This window comes from Lotus japonicus, chromosome 4 (genome assembly GCF_012489685.1).
Source record: "Lotus japonicus ecotype B-129 chromosome 4, LjGifu_v1.2".
Classification (NCBI taxonomy): domain Eukaryota; kingdom Viridiplantae; phylum Streptophyta; class Magnoliopsida; order Fabales; family Fabaceae; genus Lotus; species Lotus japonicus.
Window position 1 is genome coordinate 74,986,495 of NC_080044.1, and position 20,085 is coordinate 75,006,579.

The 20,085-nt window shown below is 35.9% G+C and overlaps 2 protein-coding genes across 3 annotated transcripts; one reads left to right on the forward strand and one right to left on the reverse strand.

Moving 5' to 3' along the window:
* Positions 1-614: 614 nt before the first annotated feature.
* Positions 615-4,762, forward strand: LOC130713813 (subtilisin-like protease SBT3.9). 2 transcript variants are annotated; one of them, XM_057563621.1, is made up of 10 exons: positions 615-838; positions 942-1,033; positions 1,129-1,226; positions 1,303-1,458; positions 1,744-2,414; positions 2,861-2,952; positions 3,049-3,291; positions 3,377-3,494; positions 3,592-3,784; positions 3,953-4,762. In XM_057563621.1, exons 1-10 carry the CDS (start codon positions 716-718, stop codon positions 4,507-4,509), a joined length of 2,343 nt encoding a protein of 780 aa, XP_057419604.1. In that variant the 5' UTR covers positions 615-715; the 3' UTR covers positions 4,510-4,762. The 2 variants fall into 2 exon arrangements, with proteins under 2 accessions (XP_057419604.1, XP_057419605.1); XM_057563622.1 differs by having other exon boundaries at positions 616-838; positions 3,380-3,494.
* A 310-nt stretch (positions 4,763-5,072) lies between these two features.
* On the reverse strand, positions 5,073-15,582 carry LOC130713812 (bifunctional aspartokinase/homoserine dehydrogenase, chloroplastic-like). The gene is made up of 18 exons (XM_057563620.1): positions 15,254-15,582; positions 15,060-15,127; positions 14,487-14,861; positions 12,575-12,663; positions 12,181-12,484; positions 11,966-12,018; positions 11,668-11,882; positions 11,425-11,512; positions 11,229-11,342; positions 10,959-11,057; positions 10,641-10,835; positions 9,331-9,413; positions 8,232-8,457; positions 7,239-7,384; positions 6,921-7,056; positions 6,214-6,297; positions 6,035-6,127; positions 5,073-5,528 (listed from the first exon to the last, which is right to left on the reverse strand). Exons 1-18 carry the CDS (start codon positions 15,385-15,387, stop codon positions 5,283-5,285), a joined length of 2,748 nt encoding a protein of 915 aa, XP_057419603.1. The 5' UTR covers positions 15,388-15,582; the 3' UTR covers positions 5,073-5,282.
* Positions 15,583-20,085: the final 4,503 nt, after the last annotated feature.

Genomic DNA, 20,085 nt, shown 5'->3' on the forward strand with positions numbered 1-20,085 from the left:
ACTTTTGGAAAACAATAAAGCAAAAGGTGAGACTCAAAGGTGAGAAAGATAAAAGCAATACTTTACTATCAGCTCATGTAAAGTACGAAAAAAAAAAAAACAGTTTCGCAAGTTAACCCCCGAATCCCTTGAGAATGTAGATGTTCAAGGCTTAAATAATTGTACCATGTGCATGACACAGTACAGTAGTGTTAGATAAAAAAAAATTGAGAAAAAGAAAAAGGTCCAATAAACGTGGGATGATGGGTTTGGTACTACATTAGTGGGACTACATTATGACCAAAAGCATTTCAAGAAATCAGCATTGATAGCTACAGTACAATTTGACAAATAAAATGATTATAGATGTATATAGAATCAATCAAACCTTGATTGTTTTCCTCTTGTAAAAAAAATAAATCACAACTTGATTGTGTAAGATTCTGATTCTGATTCTGATAGCTGATTTTGACCCCTCAAGTAAAAGTAGTATACTAAGAAAAGTGCACTTGACATAAAAATTACTTTTGCTTGCTTTTCATTTGATTGGCCATTAAAAATAAAAGTGCACTTGACAAAAGAAAAGGACACTTAACTTCTCAGGTCTCTCATTTTCAAAAAGATACATTATGCACATACTGAGAGTACAGAAGCCTTATAAAATGGGAGAATTTGTACCAACTTTGTGTGTTTTTAAGAATTTGGGAAGCCACTGAATCTTTCCTCTGATTAGATAATGGATAACAATTCAAGAAACTGGAGATGTGCAGAAAAGGGCCAATTGCTTGCTATTTGTGCTCTTCTTTTACTGCAAAACTTTCTGGTCTTCTCTCAGAAATTTGCAGAAACAACAAGCTCAGTGAGTGTAACTTAGTTTGTGGTTCAGCTTTAATATACATGTCTATTCATGTGAATAATATTTGTCATTTGAGCACAGTCAAATATTAAAAGAATGCTTCCAGGTGCATATTGTATACATGGGAGATAAGATGTACCATAATCCAGAAAGTACTAAAAAGTATCACCACCAAATGTTATCTTCACTCCTAGGAAGGTATGCTTTCCAATCATATTGATTTTGCAATAGAGCTGATATTGTAAGAACCAAGGAAATAACAATAGATGTGAATGTCTTCTTTTGTTCTAAAGCAAAGAAGCTGCAAAGAGTTCCATTCTTTATAGCTATAAGCATGGATTTTCAGGGTTTGCTGCAAGATTGACAAAATCTCAAGCAGAGGAAATAGAAAGTATGATCCTTGCTTTAATTAAGCTTGTTATTCTACCCTTTTCAGCACCTTTTAAAACCTATCTACAATGTGACAGAGTGTCCCGGGGTTGTTTCTGTGATTCCAAACCGCATTCACCGACTCCATACAACCAGAAGCTGGGACTTCATAGGGATTCATCATTCCTCCTCAAAAACTGTTTTCACTGGAAGCAACTTAGGTGAAGGAACCATCATAGGTGTTATAGACACAGGTAACAATTATCCTCTTACAAATATACAAGCAAACTTCGCCTATGTTTCCATAGTTGGTTCTAAGCCCGGATAAAGGGAAAAGGTTGTGTTAGGCTTTCAGCAGCCAACGTAAAATTGGTCGATATTTTTAATATGTGGATCAAACACGACAGGTGTGTAGTAATCCACAAGTCAATCTAACTTAGTAGGATAAGGCTGCTTGTTGTTGTTTTTAGTTTCTTACAAATATCCAAGCTAGTACTTGAAAATGGCAATGTAGCCTATGATAAACATGATTCTTGAAGGGATATGGCCAGAGTCTTCAAGTTTCAATGATGAAGCAATGGGAGAAATCCCATCAAGGTGGAAAGGAGCTTGTCAAGTGGGAGAGAACTTCAACTCCACCAACTGCAACAAGAAGATAATAGGTGCCAGATGGTTCTTGAAAGGAATGCATGATCATACTAAGAAGCTCATCCATGGAAATGGCACTAGTGAATATCTTTCAGCTCGCGATGCTATTGGCCATGGAACACATACAGCTTCAACAGCCGCAGGGTATTTTGTAGGGGATGCAAATTACAGAGGACTTGCATCTGGTTTAGCCAGAGGAGGAGCACCTTTGGCTCACTTAGCTATCTACAAGGTTTGTTGGGACATTTCTGTTGGATCTTGCAGTGATGCTGATATCCTGAAAGCATTTGACATGGCTATACATGATGGGGTGGATGTCTTAACTGTTTCTCTTGGGGTTGGCATTCCTGTGTTTTCCTATGTTGATCAAAGAGACACAATAGCAATTGGTTCCTTCCATGCAACTGCAAAAGGAATCACAGTTGTCTGTTCAGCTGGGAATTCTGGCCCCATGTCTCAGACCGTTACAAACACTGCACCTTGGATCCTTGCAGTTGCAGCTACCACAATAGACAGGGTCTTCACAGCAGCCATTACACTTGGAAATAACCTAACTGTGTGGGTATGCTACAACTATTTTCATATCAAGTATAGGAGAATCTTGGTATAGGAGAAACTAATTTCTCTAGTGGGATTAGTAAATATGTATGATATGTAATTTTGATATTATATCTCTGCAACTAAAGATAATATTAACAAAATTGGAATATAGGGAAACTTCGACAAATTTCCATATATTTCATAATATCAGATATATGGATTTGGCTCCTCTAAAGTGAGGTAGTTATAGAGGAAAGGAAGTCATCACATTGTGTTATACATATGCAAATATATGATCATAGTCACAACCGTTGATTTCCTAATCAATGTCTGTGATGACTTACTTTACCCTCTAAAGTGAATTTCTAACTTTATAGGAGCCAAATCCCATATATATTTTCAATTTCAAGCTTGTGAAAAATGCTATCAGCTCAGCTAACACAAGATGTAAATATTAATATAATGTAGGGACAATCCATTGATGCTGTAAAACATAACCTTGGAACTGTTGGCCTAACATACTCCGAAAGAGTTGCTCTTGACCCATCTGATTATTTAGCGTGAGTCCTCTTTTCCGTCTTCAATCTCAATTTTCCCAATTATGTTCATACAAATTTTGCACATTTTATATCAACTGGCCATGTCTTCCTTTTAAGCAAGGATTGTCAGTCTGGAAGTCTGAATGAAACATTGGCAGCAGGCAAAATTGTTCTATGCTTTTCAGTATCAAATCAACAGGATATTGTTTCGGCATCACTTGCTGTGAAGGAAGCTGGAGGAGTTGGACTCATCTATGCACAATATCATGATGATGGACTCAATCAATGTGGTTTGATTCCATGTATCAAGGTAGATTATGAAGTGGGGACACAATTATTAACTTATATTAGAAGATCAAGGTGAGGAAACATGCATAGATTGAAAACATTGGCTTTTGGAAGTTCATTTTGAGTTAAAATTAGTAATAATCTTAAGCTCATGTAGCAGGTTTCCAACTGCAAGTCTAAGTTTTCCAAAGACTGTGATTGGAAAATGGGTATCTCCGCGAGTTGCATCTTTCTCATCTAGAGGACCTAGTAGCATGTCCCCGACGGTGCTTAAGGTATAGCCTAACCTTATAATGCACATTGCTTTTACTCGGTTTTCAAATATATGATTTAATCATTTACTTGTACTCTGTGGATGATTAATGGAGGCAGCCTGACATAGCTGCACCAGGTGTGGACATTTTGGCTGCATTTCCACCAGAGGGCACTTCAAAGAGCAGTGGATTTGCATTCTTATCTGGAACTTCAATGTCTTGTCCCCATGTAGCAGGAATAGCAGCTCTCATCAAATCCAAACACCCAACTTGGTCACCTGCTGCCATAAGATCAGCTTTGGTAACAACAGGTGAGTGCATTTTGGTGAACCATGTGATTCTAAAACCAGAATCGATTCCGGGGAGAAACTCGATACCAGAATTGATTCGTTGAAAAATAAGTTGATTCAAACATGTTAATCTTTATGTTGTATTTATTGAAAGTAACTAGTTTGTATGCATATCATTGAAAAATGCAGCCTCCCAAACTGGAACTGATGGAGGCTTAATATCTGAAGAGGGTTCCACACCGAAGTCAGCAGATCCATTTGATATTGGGGGAGGGCATGTGAATCCCAACAAAGCAATGGATCCAGGACTCATATATAATATCACCACTGAGGATTATATCCAATTCCTATGTTCCATGGGTCACAATAGTGCATCCATTAGCAAAGTGACCAAGACCACCACAAGTTGTAAGAAAGAAGAACACCAAGCACTGAACCTTAACATTCCTTCCATATCAGTTCCAAACCTGAAGAGGGCTACAACAGTGATGAGAACAGTGACAAACGTGGGAAACATAACTGCATTGTACAAAGCTCTAGTGAAGGCTCCTTATGGCATAAAAGTGAGAGTTGAACCTCAAATTTTGTGTTTCAATTCAGAAATCAGAGTGCTTACCTTCAATGTCAGTTTCAATTCAACTCAAAAATTGCATAGTGGTTACAGATTTGGGAGCCTAACATGGACAGATGGCAAGCATTTTGTGAGGACCCCAATAGTTGTGAGGACATTACAATTTGAATTATAAGTGGATGTCAACTAACTACAAAAGTTCTTGCATGAACTAAATATATATTCTTTTAGGAAAGATGACAACCTATTCAAGGCATGAAACATTTACAAGGTTTCGAGATTGAAAATGTTTCTTGAGATTGAAACGAGCAATTTATTTAATTTAGCTTTTCAATAAAATGGTTGCTTGACACTAATTACATATCGTAATGTAAGAATAAAAAATAAAAGATCATTAATGCACACAATTGCATACACAATGACTCAAATCCTGACGACTATGTTTAAGCTAGAAACCCGTGTTAGCTGATCTATACAGTGCTCATATGCTTTAGCGTCTTCTCTATCTTGCTTCATATATGACACCAAATTTGAGATTCATGCACTTAGGATAGTCTAATTTAATGCAACTGGTGGAGTGTCACACCGTGCATTCACTAGTGAGCTTTAACGGAATTTTTAGACAAATTTTCGTAGGCAATCTTTAAAAAAGAAAATTATGTTCTGGTTAATTTAAGATTCAATTTGAGGGTTTTTATTTATTTTTTTCCTCTGTAGAAGGTTTGCTTTTGTGAAATATTATGGCAGCAACAAGATTATTAAATGTCTATTTGACAATGACAAGATTTCAACATTCCGTTCATTCCCTTATTAATCTTCCAAATAAAAGGTAAGGGAATCCTACCAAGCAAATCAAGAGAGCAAACTTTGCTTATCAAAAAAAAAAAAAAAAAGAGAGAGCAAACTTTAGATAATACAAAATTTATGAATGCTTGCAGCATAAGACACCTATGATGGCGCACCAAGATATGAGGCAAGTCGTAAAATGTCACTAAATATTCCACCAGCTGTGACTTGAGCACCGGCTCCAGGACCACGAACTATCAGAGGCTGATCCTTGTACCTTCTTGTAGTAAATGCAATAATGTTATCTGATCCAGACAATTGAGCAAATGGATGATCTTTCTTGTATCTTCGCAGCTCTACAACTCCCTTTTTACTGGTCACGTCCACCACTCCGACGTATCTCAACACCTTCCAAGTTCAAACATAACAAGCTCAAAGTTGTGTATAAGAAATTAAAAGGAGAGGGAAGACAGAGAAAGAAGCCATCATGAAATATACAACAATTAACAGTATTATTGTAGTGTACATAGCAAAAGATACAGACAAGAGCAGCCAATCGCTACCCTTTTTACTTTAATCATGGTCTATGGATAGGAGAGTGTGTTAAAAAGAGTGTGTTTAAAAGAGTGTGTTGATAGACACATACTAAGCCATGCTACTTTGTCTACCAAATATTTTCCCCCAACTCTCCTTTAGAGCACTCTAAGGCAAAGGTTCAACCTTATTTTCCTTGGCTTGTAAGTTGTAGCCTTAAATTTTGAATTCAATAAAAGAATGTGTATCACATGGTATGATGAAATTTATAACTATCAATCATAATGTGAATGAATCATATGCATGGATGAAGTCGTTAATGCAAATTTTCTTTTAGTTACTTTAACAGGGAATAAAAACTGTCTTAAAGAGTTACTCACTTCCCCAGCGTTCTCAGCTTCTTCTAGTTTCTTTGCAAACATCTGGTCGAATTCCGGTAGCCGTTGCATAAATTCCTGAGCTGATGCACAAGCCTGCACAAAATCACCAAACATCCATGTCAAGTAAAATGCTACACACTAAAACTAAGAACTGCATAGTTAAAAAAAATCGTTCTTACTTGTAGTGGTTCGGGCACTAGGCTTTCAACAGGTATATTAGATAGTTCTAGCTTTAAACCAGATTCCCTAGCAAGAATTATCACCTGCAGAACCACAGAGCTTCAGGATGTTGAGGATTACATGAAGCATAAAAATGCTATCATGAACCAAAATAGACACAGTGATTAAAGCCTACACATTCCAACTATCTATCATGAAATTATGCAACATGCCTACTGCCTTACCATACTATTTCCCCAGTCAAATATTCTCTTGCTCACTATTCCTATTTATTGTCTAGGGATTGACTACTATGATTAAAGCAATAGCAGAAACACTCTTATTCACTTTAGAAACAAGCTCAGTTTGGAGAACTCTCGTCCATAACTATTTGTTTGACTTTACAAGGTTAGTGTGCAAGTTCAAGGTTTAATATGTTTTAAATCTTTTAATGGTATTAGTATTTCAAAATTTTAAAAATATCATATTTGAGCTTGAATTCAGATACTCGATAGGTTGATATGTAGATGCAGATCATATTTAATTTCAAGCCAGCAACTAATTTCAAGCTTCAAAGTGTTTAGCCAAGTGAATGTCAAAGAGCCAAATACTTTGATCTTTTAAATTACAGTCCTAATCACAAACCCGTTACAAAATTTAAACTCAGAAATCCCCAAAGTACAACTACAACATTAGACAATAAAATGTTCAGTACTGTATATTGTACCTTTCTAGCAACATCTGTTCCAGATAGATCATCCCTTGGATCCGGCTCAGTATAACCCGCTTCCTTTGCTTCCTGAACTACCTCACTAAAAGCCCGGCCATCTTTGAAGTTATTAAAGATGTAACTCAAAGTCCCACTGCAGAGCCACAGGAAACACCTTATGGTAACAGACATAGATAATTCTTGAAATGTTTTAAAAACAATTCTATTCAAAATGGATAATTTGCTAGAGCAGACAATGACATTGAGTGCGCAAGAGGATCTGGGGCAAGCCATTGGATTAAGACAAAGAAAGAGAAATAAGAATTCAAAGCAAACCTGAAGATGCCTTCAATTTGCAATATTCTGTCTCCAGTTTCAAGGAGGCCACGTAAAGTGCTGACAATGGGCAGACCAGCTCCAACAGTTGCTTCATAAAAGTAGTGCGTATAGGATTGCCTCTGAAGAGCTCTTAACTTCAAATACTGGATTTAGAAAGGCAAGTTGAGACAAAGCCTCAAATTAGTAGTGACTACAAATCAACAACAATTGCTAGCAGCAGCTGCCAGAGATTAAAGAAAGGAAGCACTGGCAAAGTAGCAAATGATCATCAGCTCAATTGCTAGTGCTATTCACTGTTCCAGTTTACGTTAACAATATACTTTGAAGGCAGACTCTAGTAGGATCTAAGTAAATCAATGAAACATCACTCAGCATAACTGTAACAATAACAATTTCCAAAATGCCAAAATATAATGAAAGATGCATAGGAGAACATGTTGAAGACAAGTTGACATCCAAATTTAAGTGAGACAAGTTATAAGCGTAAATACTCGCTTTTACTCTCAAATTAATTATTTGAAGTCCTAATTTCTCAGCGTGAGACCCTGATAGAACACTTGTGCCACTAACCCATATGATTGATGCAAAAACAGCGCAACATAGGATAAGTCCTCATTCCACTAGCCCCTAGGATAAGTTTTTTCCTTTTATTTTGTGACAAAGACAGACAATGGATGGGGGGTACAAATGATGAATAAAAGAGTAAAAGTTGCCTGTCCAGATTACCTTTCTTTGATAATGTAATGATGGGGTTTATCTTTTCAAGCAAAATTAAAATCAAATTTTTTTTCTTTCCTTTAACTGATTTGTTTTTCAAATAAAAACACAGAAAACCTAAAGTTAATGAATGGGAATTTCCATTTACCAGCAGATTATATGATGAAAAATAGGTTTGGGATTTCAAAAACCTACAGCACTAGTTACAGGAGTAAAGTAAAAAACAACCAAAAACATTATATCCAACAAAAAGACAAATATGGATTGCATTACCTGATCAAGTGGTCCTGAATTTGCCTTTTTATTGGGGGTAACTACATGTATTCCTTTGCGCAACCAATCATAGTAATGGCCAGCAATGACCGAATCAGCTGTGCAGTCCACTATTGCTGTGTTAGGTATAAAATGATTTCCATGCACATGTTGAACAAATTTTTCCAAATTAGCAACTTCTCCGCTTTCATCTCGAAGTTCTCTCCATCTAGCTAAGTCAATGCCCCTGCATAGAGCAACTGGAGTATATAATAAATGAACAAGAACCAACTTTCTAAAGACTGTGGAATGTGGATAGCCAATGTCATAACTAACAAATCACACGATGCATTCTATGGGTGTAGCTCCATGATCATGTATTGGCCAAAGGATTACTCTTGTCAATAGATGAATTTCATAATTCTTAGTGAGAGAGCCATCAAACCAAAGTAAAAGTCCTGAAATCATCGATACCAAGAACCATGGCTCCCCAAAAGTAATTAGGTAAAAGAATAATCAGGTTTCTATGGCCAACTAAAAGAAAGAAGAAATGGGTCCACCTCAACAATGGATAAAACCTCTTCAAGAAGAATAAAAAGAAAACTGGATAATAGAAACATGTGTGTAGCATTTCACATCTTCATTTTTTGTCAAACTACGCTTATCCATAAGGCTTGGAGAATAAAATGTCAATTAAGTTCACAGGATCTAGCAGGTAAAATGTTATGGCTATTTTCCTTATATGCTCTATGGTGTCTTTTTCTTTTTTTCCAGAAAAAAGAACGATTAGATATTTTAAAGGGGAAACATTCCAATCAACTTACGTCGGGCAAGAATTGTACTCATTCTATCTCTTTAGTTCTTTTCATGGTTTCAGTTTCTTTTAGGAATTTTCCTCATTCGACGAGTGAAAGGATTGAAAAGATATTTGTTGTTGATTTTTTTTGTTTTCTTTTGCCATCATTTGATTTTCTTTCAGGAAATTCGCTTCTACCTTGTTGTTCCTTATAATATTATTCTTTTATCTAACTAAAATAAATGATAATATAATAAGCAATAGTACTTCTCAAAAAGAAAAAAAGAGAGTAAAGTTAAAATAGTTCAGAGTTATTTGACTTACCAATCACTAAGAAGCATTGACTTTGAACCAAGTATGCCCATTACACGTAAATCAATGTTAAATTCTTCTTTCAGAATTGAGGCCTGCATTGAAAGAGTTGTTGCATGAACTTGCCACATATTTCACTATGCTTAGCATGCCATTGCCAGCAGCAGATTTAAGCATGGGACTGTAAAATGCTCATCATTGATCCCGTGTGTGTGTGTATAGGGGCATATCAAGTGAGATAACTTATAATGAGAGGTGAGAACATTAAATTTTGACCGTATGGATAGTCCAGATTAAAAGTTATTTAATGGTAACATGGCTTTATGTTTAATCTTGACTATTCATAGTTCGATTTAATGGTGAATACTTACTCCTCTCATCTCTCACAATAAATTCTCTCACTAGATATGTAAAGTGAGAATTGAAGATACTTGTGAGTGCCAAAGTTAAACATCTAAACATCTCAAGGATAATACCAGTGGAAGTAAGAATGAAACAGTATAATATGTATAACAAGGAAAATAAGAGAAAAAAATAAGCAGCAGCTTGTGGAAGCTGACTCCCTGCCCAAGCCCTAGGCCAATTCCCATTGTTCCAGTTTTTTTCTCTCTCCATTCCCCAAACCCCTCTTCAAAACCAACTCCATTCTCCACATTCCTCACGGCCCCACTTAATTTCAACATTCCTCATGTCCCTCTTTTCCTCCTTGTAGACTATACCTTTCCGTATCTTGGGGCCATTACTTAAATGCTCTAACATTGGACCCTTGACTTCAACCACTGTCTGGTATGGGGCTATAGGGTGGTCTCATCATACAACTTCAGAACTTGCATTTCAAAAACAATTTCGAGAAGGATTTAACTGTGATTCACTAATTGTAAAAAATTTCACATTAGCAGTGAACAATGTGGTGCCAACTATTTAAAAATCAGTTAAAAGCTTTTACTGGAAGTGAAAACCCTCATTTCCTACAATGATGTGCACCTTCTTTTGCTATGGTAGTAGAAATAAGGTTTGAACTTATGACCATTTAATATAAGCAATCCATGGCTGGAGCCCCTCACAACTAGCAAAATCCTAGTAATTTGCACGTAGTCAAACATTTTTCACTTGCCTTTTCAAAAAAACTGTATTTTTAGTTGTAAAACAGAAAGTTGCAACTACTGCAATGCAATTTCAAAAATAAAGAAAATCATCTGTTATTAAAAATTGTACATTAGAAAAACATGTAATTAATTTCACAAAAAGGACAGTAAAAGGAACAACAAAATATAAGTACAGGATATAACCAAAAGAAGCAAAATTATCTATGGAAACTGTACCTGATCTCTTAGCTGGTCAAGTAGTGTGCTCCCAATTAAACCAGGTCCAATAATGCCCATTGCTATGGTGGTTCTTGAGAGATAAAATCTGGAATGCACAGCCCGTAAAGCTTTTACACAATCCTCTCGTTTAAGAACAACAGTAATATTGTACTCAGAACAACCTTGCGCTATAGCACGGACATTTATATTGGCCTGTTTATAATAACAAGTTTGATCATAAACAAGTGAAAAGAAATAACAAAATATGCCAAAAACTCTAACAAACTCAGTATCTTGTCATAACTCATAACAATATGATAAGCATAATTTTCTAACCTTGGCCAATGCATTGAAAAGGGTGGCACTCACTCCAGGAGTGCTAGCCATTTTCTGACCAACAGCAGCCAGAATGCTACAATTTGGGATAATCGCAACCTGAGAGGCACCACATAATTTAGAATGTTATAAAGGTAACAAAAAATATATATTAAGCTTAAAATTTCAATTGCATATACTAATTTAGACAGAAGAAATGAAATGATTCAGTTAAGTCTTAACAATAAAACTGAAACTTGCATTCGATTGAAGTAGAATTGGATTTAGCACCTGAGAAAGACGACCGTTATCCAAAGCATGACGAAATCTAGATTGCAATGCCTCAGCAACAGCTTTTACTTCCTTCTCAGGCACAGCAAAGCATATAGAATGCTCACTACTAGCCTGCATAAATGCTGTTAATGATGACTACAATTTCTTATATATCTATGTGGACAACTAGAAAAGGTGGAGATTATAAGTGCACCTGAGATATCATTATAACATTAGCTCCAACATCTTTTACAGCACCAAAAATAGCACTGGCTGTACCTGGAACACCAGCCATTCCAGTTCTGCACAAAGAAAACAGCAAGAAAGAAAAGTGCATTGGCATCTATAATTTGAATGATTAACGTAGGTTAGAGAATATCTTAAATTAAATTGAAACCATCAAGCAGCAAGAATGTGAACTATTCTTCGTCTAAAGTGACTGCAAGCTATGACTCACCCCTCAACATTGATGAGAGCCAAGTTATCAATAGTTGCAAATCCTTTGACAAAATTTTTCACGTTCATCATATCTTCATTATCATTAACAGAAGGATGGCAGATCTTTGTTCCAGGAGCAGAGAGGTTGAAGATATTCCTTATTAAGATTGGTATGCCATATTGCATCACAGGAATTATTGTGCGAGGATGTAAAACATTTGCACCAAAATAAGACTGCACAAGAGGAAGTTTCAAAGTTAATCTCCTTAATTTTTGTGAGCACAAGGGGCGTAGAGGCTTTCCAGAGTCCAACTCACCATTTCCCATGCCTCTTGATAAGACAACGTCTTCAAAATCACAGCCTCACTAACTGCAAAAGATATCATTGTTGGTACTGAATCAATACTTCATGTTAAGCAATTAAAATACACAACAAAAGGAGCAGAGGTAGATCTTCATCTTGGTTGTATAAAAAAAATTCTCATAATCCACTCGCTGTTTAACTAACACATAAATAATGAGCGGCACAAACCTTTTCTAGGATCTGCACTATACACACCATCAACGTCTGTCCAAATTGTGACCTGACGAGCCCTAAATAGAGCACCCATAATTGCAGCTGAGAAGTCACTTCCATCTCTCTTCAGCGTAGTTGGAATTTTTTGAGGTGTGCTTGCAATGAATCCAGTGGCAATGATGACCTTGCATGGATTCAAAGAGAACCATGTTTCAAGTCTTTTCTCAGATTCCAAATAGTCAGGATCAACTTGATTAGAACTAGTAGGATTCACAATGAGGACATCCCTAGTATCCATCCACTTGCAATCAGCCCCATTCTACAGAATCAAAAGAGAAGCATGATGCAATCAGCTCAATACAGATAAATAAAGGGAGAAGAGCAGATCTTTTTAAGTAAAACAACAGACCTTCCTAATAACTAGAGATAACATCTGGGCAGACCATAATTCCCCGTGTCCTACGACAAAATCTGTAAAGGACTCTGTTGCATGACCAGCTGCAAGATATTAAGAATGTTAGTCTGGCTGAAGGCGTTATTTCTTAACGAATAAATTCATTTTAGGAAACAATGTAGGCACCATTTTCAAAATGTACGGCTTTTACTTTAGATAATATAACAACTGTTTTAATCAAGACTCGGTGATAGCTAGAAGGAGTTAGTTTTAATTCAGATATAAAAGTAAGACAAACAGTCAAGGAATCAGCTGCATCTGCACAACTAATAGCCAGAGTATTGGATAAAAATATGACTATTCATTTTGAATGCTTCTGGCTTAACTATGAGAAGTAGTACCTCCATATTTTTATAGGACAACTATTATTGTATGTCATTCAGGTTAAAGTAAAAGGGCAAAGCTCTCGAGTAATCTAACATATAAACTACTATCTCTAATTATAAATTAAGATATAAATAATACCCACATCATATCGCTTCAAGTTTAGTCCAATGACACTCACCCCCTTCATTATAAAAAATAAAAAAAACACTAACCTCCCTACTATGGAACTTTGTTGTACTTTTGTGATTTGGCTAAAGTCTTTATGATTTACTTTTACTGCATAAGCTTACAATGCTAGTTTGAATTTCTCATATAGTGTTAGATTTAAGTTACATCATGAACTTATAATGACGCTATCAATTTAAAGTCAGATACAATTCACATACAAGCTCATATTTGGAGTTACTGCTTATTTTTTATTTCCTTCAGGGAAATTATGAGATTCTATTTATTGATATATAAAAAGCACAACATTGTGGGATAGAAGGGAAGTTAATGCTTTTAAGATAATATAGGGAGTGCAAGTGTCATTGGAGTAAACTTTAGGGCAACAATACAACTAGTTAGTTCACCACCACAAGCAGGATGAAAGCACCAAGGTGCTAATGTAAGACAGGTTTATCTTCAACCCTAGTACTTCATCGAAGACCACCTCCTATCTTCCCAAATCACAAACTCGTGTCCTAAGAAGCAGTTGTACAAAATGGTTCCCAGTAAACAACATGCTCAGCAAATGTAACTTCACTACTTCTGCTCCTTCTCTCCCTTGTATATCTCTATATCTCGGTCACCAACATAATGAAAATAAAAGCATTTGGACATCAACATTTTGACTGAGGATTCATAATCAACTAATTCTTTGATATGAGCATCATGGACCAAAATGATACGTTATTACACAATGGTGACCAAAACATAAGCTAATGATTTGCACTATAAAAAACTTACTAAGAGTATTTAAAAATACAATATAAAACCATCATGTGTCTTCATCCAATGTGATAGTTGATCAATGAATAATGACAAAATATGATATTTCACAGAGATTACTGAGAATACAAAGGACTGAAAGGAGAGAGAGAGAGAGAGAGATGCTTTTCTTATTGATGATTGAATCACAAACAAAGAACAACAGAAAGAATTCGCCATTTTTACAGTAGAACAAATGCTCTGTTCCCAAATGATGACAAATCAGAACACCCCTTTTTCCTAAATAATAATAATTTAACCATCCAAGCATAGTATTCTCTAGCTAACTGCTTTCAGCCCTATTATAATGAAATATACATATACACCAACACAATTACAATGTGCATAAGACACCAAAAAGTGAAAACCATCCATGCCAACTTAATAAGAAACAAGGACAACATGAAAATAACATCCAAGATACTAACGAGGATATCTAAAAGATATAGAAATAACTTCAATAAGAAAATAAGATAAACAAATACAAAAAAACAAAAGATTTAGGATCCAAAATTTAATAAAAAAAGGAACAGAGTATTGAATGCGGATAAAAAGCTGATGTAACTATAACCTATATATATTGCGCGAAGCATCGCCTTCAGGTTACTGATGTCATGATGCAATTGAGACAAGAAAGTAGCAAGTCCATCCCCATCAAGTAAGTCATGTGCAGTCAAACTATGCTTCTCCAAAACCGCGTCCAACGAAGATACATAAGACTCGTCACGCGATTGCGCCTTGTTGATAAGCTCATACATCATATCAGTCACCTTAGACATTGCAGAGACAACCACCAACTTCCTCTCCGAATCATCCTCAAGAACTATGTCCCCAACATTCTTTATTCTCTGGGAGCTTCCCATACATGTCCCACCAAACTTGTGAACAGACCAAGTTTCTCCCTTTTGGAGCTGCTGCTCCTCCACCAACACACTCGGTGAAACATCTGCCATTGCATAAAATTGCATAAAACCAAAAACGAAAATTTCACTACATACAAAAAAAATAATGAAATTAAATAAAATAAAAAAACAAAATTTCTCGCATGGTTATAATCTGATTGGTTAACCGTCGGTGCATAGAAATTAAACTCATTTGCCTTCTTCAAAATACCAAGCATAAAACTAAGTAGCAAGTAAGTAACCTGTTAATGAAGCAGATATCTTGGTGCTTGGTGATTGATTTCCCCTTGGTAATAAAGAAAGAGCCTTTCTGAGAACGCAGAAGAAAAATTAAAAATTGCGACCGACCCAGTTGAGTTTATGGAGAGAGCATAGCTATGTTGACTGCAAAAACCTAAATTGATGGGAAAAAAAAAAAGAAGGAAATGGAACGTACCGGAGTGAATGGGAGCGGTGAGAGGGGAGGAAAGGGAGGCATTGAGATTGAGAGATCTTGGTAATGTCGGGAGTGTTGTTGGAAGGTGAAATGGTAGAGAAGTGATAGAGTGATGATGCAGATAACGACGCCATGGCCGCAGAGCAGAGAGAGAGAGAGAAAGAGAGAGTGAGAGTGAGACTGAGAGCAGTGTGTGTGAGTGATTTTGTGTTGATTTATATAGTAGCCGCCGTGGACCCCAAATCGCAGTGGTTTAGCTGAATTTTTGCTAAACAATTAGCTCGTGCATTGTATTTTCTAAAGTAATGGTAAGAAATCTTAACTTATCATGTCTTATAGACTTATACAATACATATATTCGGTGGCGACTATGGTGTCACCCATAAAAGGGGTGCACTGGTGTCCCCTAAAAAAAAACTTTCAGAAAAAGGGGGACATTGTATGTATACCAATTTTAGACTATAGATATATTCATTAATTAAATATTTAAACGGTTTATATTAAATTTGTCTATTTACTAAAGTGCCCTGCCATTCGTAAAAAAAAAAAATCCCACTTCTTGGTTTTGATTGGCCTCATCCAAATCCTTCTTCCTGGTGGAGAGCTTGTGTTGTGCCGGCAACCGAACTTCTCCAGCCTCTCAGCCATCTTCAAACCCCATCCTCTCCCTGAAACCTCTAAAACAGCCAAAATCCCACGAACTCACCAGACACGCCACCACAGTCCCTTTCTTCCTCCACCTCCAACATCACTATCTTCTTCCCTCTCACCACCACCAAATCTGCCATACCCGAACCACCATGACACCACCCTCAGCCACCACCAAACTAATTCCTTCTTCCTCCTACTAGATCAATCTTCATCTTCTCCATCTCTGGGTTACTCTTTGTTCATCACATTAAGCTCGCGCCTCCGTCAAACTGATATGGGTTGAGCACAAAGAATCCAGATCTGGGTTCGATCTGCGAAAATGAAGAGATTCGATCCGTGAAGAAGACATTTCCTCGCTGTTTTGGCCCTGTCCCGAGCTGCCGCCGCTGGAAACCGCATCGCCATGGGTTTTTTTTCTGACCTCAGCCGCCGCGTCGCATTTCAGAGGCACCCTCCGTCGCCGTGCCCCCCCTCCTGATAAGGGTTTTGGGGTTTTAGTTCTAAGTTTTTCTTTATGGATTTTGGGGTTTGAATTTTCCAATTTCTTTCTGGACTTTGGGGTTTCAATGTATTTCATGTTATTTCTTCTGGTTTTTGCTTAATGGAGCAAGTACATTCATGGATATAAAATTTGATTTGTAAAATTTGTCTATTGAGAACCAAGGAAACTTTGGATCTGAAGTAAAATGGAAGGTTGAGTGGTATTGGTTCACGGTGATGCTAAGTTTGGGTTCACAGTGGTTGTAGGGGGAAGATGATATTTCTATGAAGAAGCTGGTGGCGTGGTTTGGGGTCAATGTGAAGAAGACAAAAAAAATTGCAAAATGCTCAAGGGGTATATTTGTAATCTCATATCAAAAAATTTGGAGGACACCGTGTCCCCATTTTTATGGGTGATACCATAGCCTTCACGCATATAGTCATATACAATACTACTATACAATAGTAATACTATTTCCGATAAAAGGGATAACTCTAATAAGTGTCATCCTTCTCATTTTAAATTTGTCTTCATAAATTTTCTCTCTTATACTATAATTACTAGGTAGATTATGTCATATTTATACTTTCTGATTTTCTACTAATTTAAATATTAAAAAATTTCATATTTTTTAAAATAATTAATATATTAATGTTGTATTTAATGGTTATTAATGACATTAGAATAATTAACAAAAGTTAATCGTGATTTTTTTCAAAATTAACTATTGTATTAAGTTTAAATTTAATGATTTTTAATAACATTAGAATAATTAATAAAAGACAATTGTGATTTCTCTACCATTAAAATATATACTAACAAAGTATTTTTGTAATGGTTTAGTTATTGTTTATATAATAACATAAATAAAAAATGAATGTAATATCTTACGTTCAAAATGATATCAAATATATCATTAAAAAGATTGATATCAAATAGTTTTAAATGTTTGATTTGGAAATTAACTCAAAAATTTTGTATTTTATGTTTTCGTATACACATTTAAAAAATTAAAATGGTTTTAATATATTGATTCAAAGCATAACAAGTTAGAAAAAAATGGAATTCAAATGTAACTAGAATTAGAAAAAAAAACTTAAATATGTGATATACGTATTAAAAAAAACGAGAGAGCAAATATGAAAAATGTTTGATGTGTGTCGACAAAGTATTCTTATTTTATCTGTGCATAGCGTGAGATCAATATTAGTTCTTACTAAATAGCAATTCTCTTTATTGAGATTAAAAAGTTTTTTATTGAGATATAGATATTTGAAAACTGATGGTATGACTCATTATGAGAATAAATTTTGAATTAGAGTGAACCAGAATAAGGACTCTACTTTATTAGATAGCAGTGCGAGTTTTCTTTTGCAATTTCAAATTTACATAATGTATAATTTGTATATTACACTTATAAATATAATGTGTAATCGATTTTGGTACATATAATACAGTATATTTTAGAAATTAATTTACATTATAAATATAAATTTTAGTTATAAAAGTAAGATTTTCTAAACGAGCTTTTATTTTAAATATATATATATATATATATATATATATATATCGGCGAGCATTACAAATTTAGAGTGATTTGTTTCATATTTAAATTTAAAATATATAATTATTTTAGTTGTTTTAGAGCGCCCTCCACACAAACGAGGCGCGTAGCTACTCAAAATTGACATAAGTCCCCATGCCTGCTAGGAAACGATGTCTACTAGGTGGTTGGTAGGACTGTTCATGGTTCGGTTCTTTGCTTGAACCGAACCGAACCGAACCTGAACCAAAATTTTGGTTCGAGAGAACCGAACCGAAATAGTATGGTTCGAACCGAACCGAACCAGTTACAAATTTTGGTTAACCAGTTCGGTAAAATATGCATATTTATAGATGGTTCGAACCGAACCGAACCGATATACTATGGTTCGAACCGAACCGAACCTGAATTGGTAGTTGATATTTTGGTTCGGTTACCGAACCGGTTTTTCAATTTAGGTTCGAGTTCGGTTCGGTTCTTAAAGGTTCGGTTCTTAAACGGTTCGGTTTTCGGTTCGGTTCTTGGTTAGCTTCGGTTCTCAGAGAACCATGAACAGTCCTAGTGGTTGGGTAGTTGGTTCAACATCTCCAACTTCATGTTCTGGTGGTGTGGCTATTGGCTCAACTTACTCCTCCTCATGCTATGGTGATGGCTTAGCATGCGACTCCTCATGCGCCATGCGGGACATCCTGTTGTCTATGCTAAGATGTTGTAGGTGGTATGTGATCTCCCTCTTTGACCACCCGCTTGGGATGATCCACCTTTAGTTCTAGCTATTTAAGTAACGTAACTTTATAAACGAGTCAAATAATAATTAAAACAATGAGAAACCTAACTATAAAGTATAAAGCAAACAAAGTAATTACATTTAACCATTACCGAGACGAGACTTAGAACCCGAAATACTCCTTTACAATATCGAATTCTAAAATCTGGAACAAAAATTCAAATAATTATTGGTTTTTCAAACCCATAACACTACAACATACTTTCCAATATGTGTTCTATAACCCTAAAAACAAAACTTGTGTGCCCCTAATGCTTTTCGGGTTCTAAAACTTGGAACTAATCAATCTAACCATTTAACTACCAAATTCTAAGACTTGGTACGTATGAAATCCCTATGACTACGCCACCTTAGAGCAACTCCAACGCTGGTTTCTTAGCCCAGCTGGAGTTGCTAAGGAACCAAGTTAGAGTTTCTTATGCATTGGAGCTTGGTTTCTTAATGGTTTCTTAATTCATGAACAGTGTCCACGGTTCCTTCTGTAAGGAACTTTGCTTTTTGGTTTCTTAATTAAAATACAATATTTCTCTCATATATTCACCAACAGCTTTCAGAGCGAAATTAACAGAAAGGATGAAATTGAAGATTTGAGGTTCAACAGATTCAACAGAGACATACACACAGAGCATCAAGAAAAAAAATTTATTGAAAAAAAATCAAACTTTACATTCAAAAATCAAATAAAAAAAATTTGCAGCTCTCCGATTCAGTTGTGGAAGCTCTGATCTTAAAGGAAGCTCTTTGCATGTGTGAAAAGGAAGCTCCTTTGCAAGCTTCAAGGCTTTGAGCATATGAAACAGGGGTTGTTGGGGGCGTACCGTGGCTGTATGGTGGCGGTAGTGGTTGTTTGGTGGCGGTGGTGGTTGTTTGGTGACCGGTTTGGGCTTTAGAGGCGTGAAACACCAGAGAGAGGGAGAAGAAGTGAGGGAGAGAGGCAGAGGAAGAAGCTTCTGGATGCAGGTGAGGGAGAAGAGAGGAAGAAGAAGAGAGAAGAGGGAGGAGGGATGCGGCTAGGGTTTGATGAATGGGGGAGAGAGAGAAAAAGTTGAATATATAGGTGGTGACCGGCTGAACAGGTCATCCAACCGTTAATGACCGGTCTAGACCGGTTATGACTTGGTTTGGACTTGGTTTGACCGGCCTGGCCGGTTTTTTCTCTTTGGACTTTTTTTTTGAAATCAACTTTGGATTACTTTGATAAGCCCAATTTTATTTGAACTTTCAGCTCAAACATTAATATTTAATTATAGTATTAAGGAAATTAAAAGAAAATAATTAAATTTAATTATATTATTGATTTAATATTAAATTTTAAATCTAAATTGAATGAAAATAAATATTATAAATTAATGTTGTATGGTGGGACACAG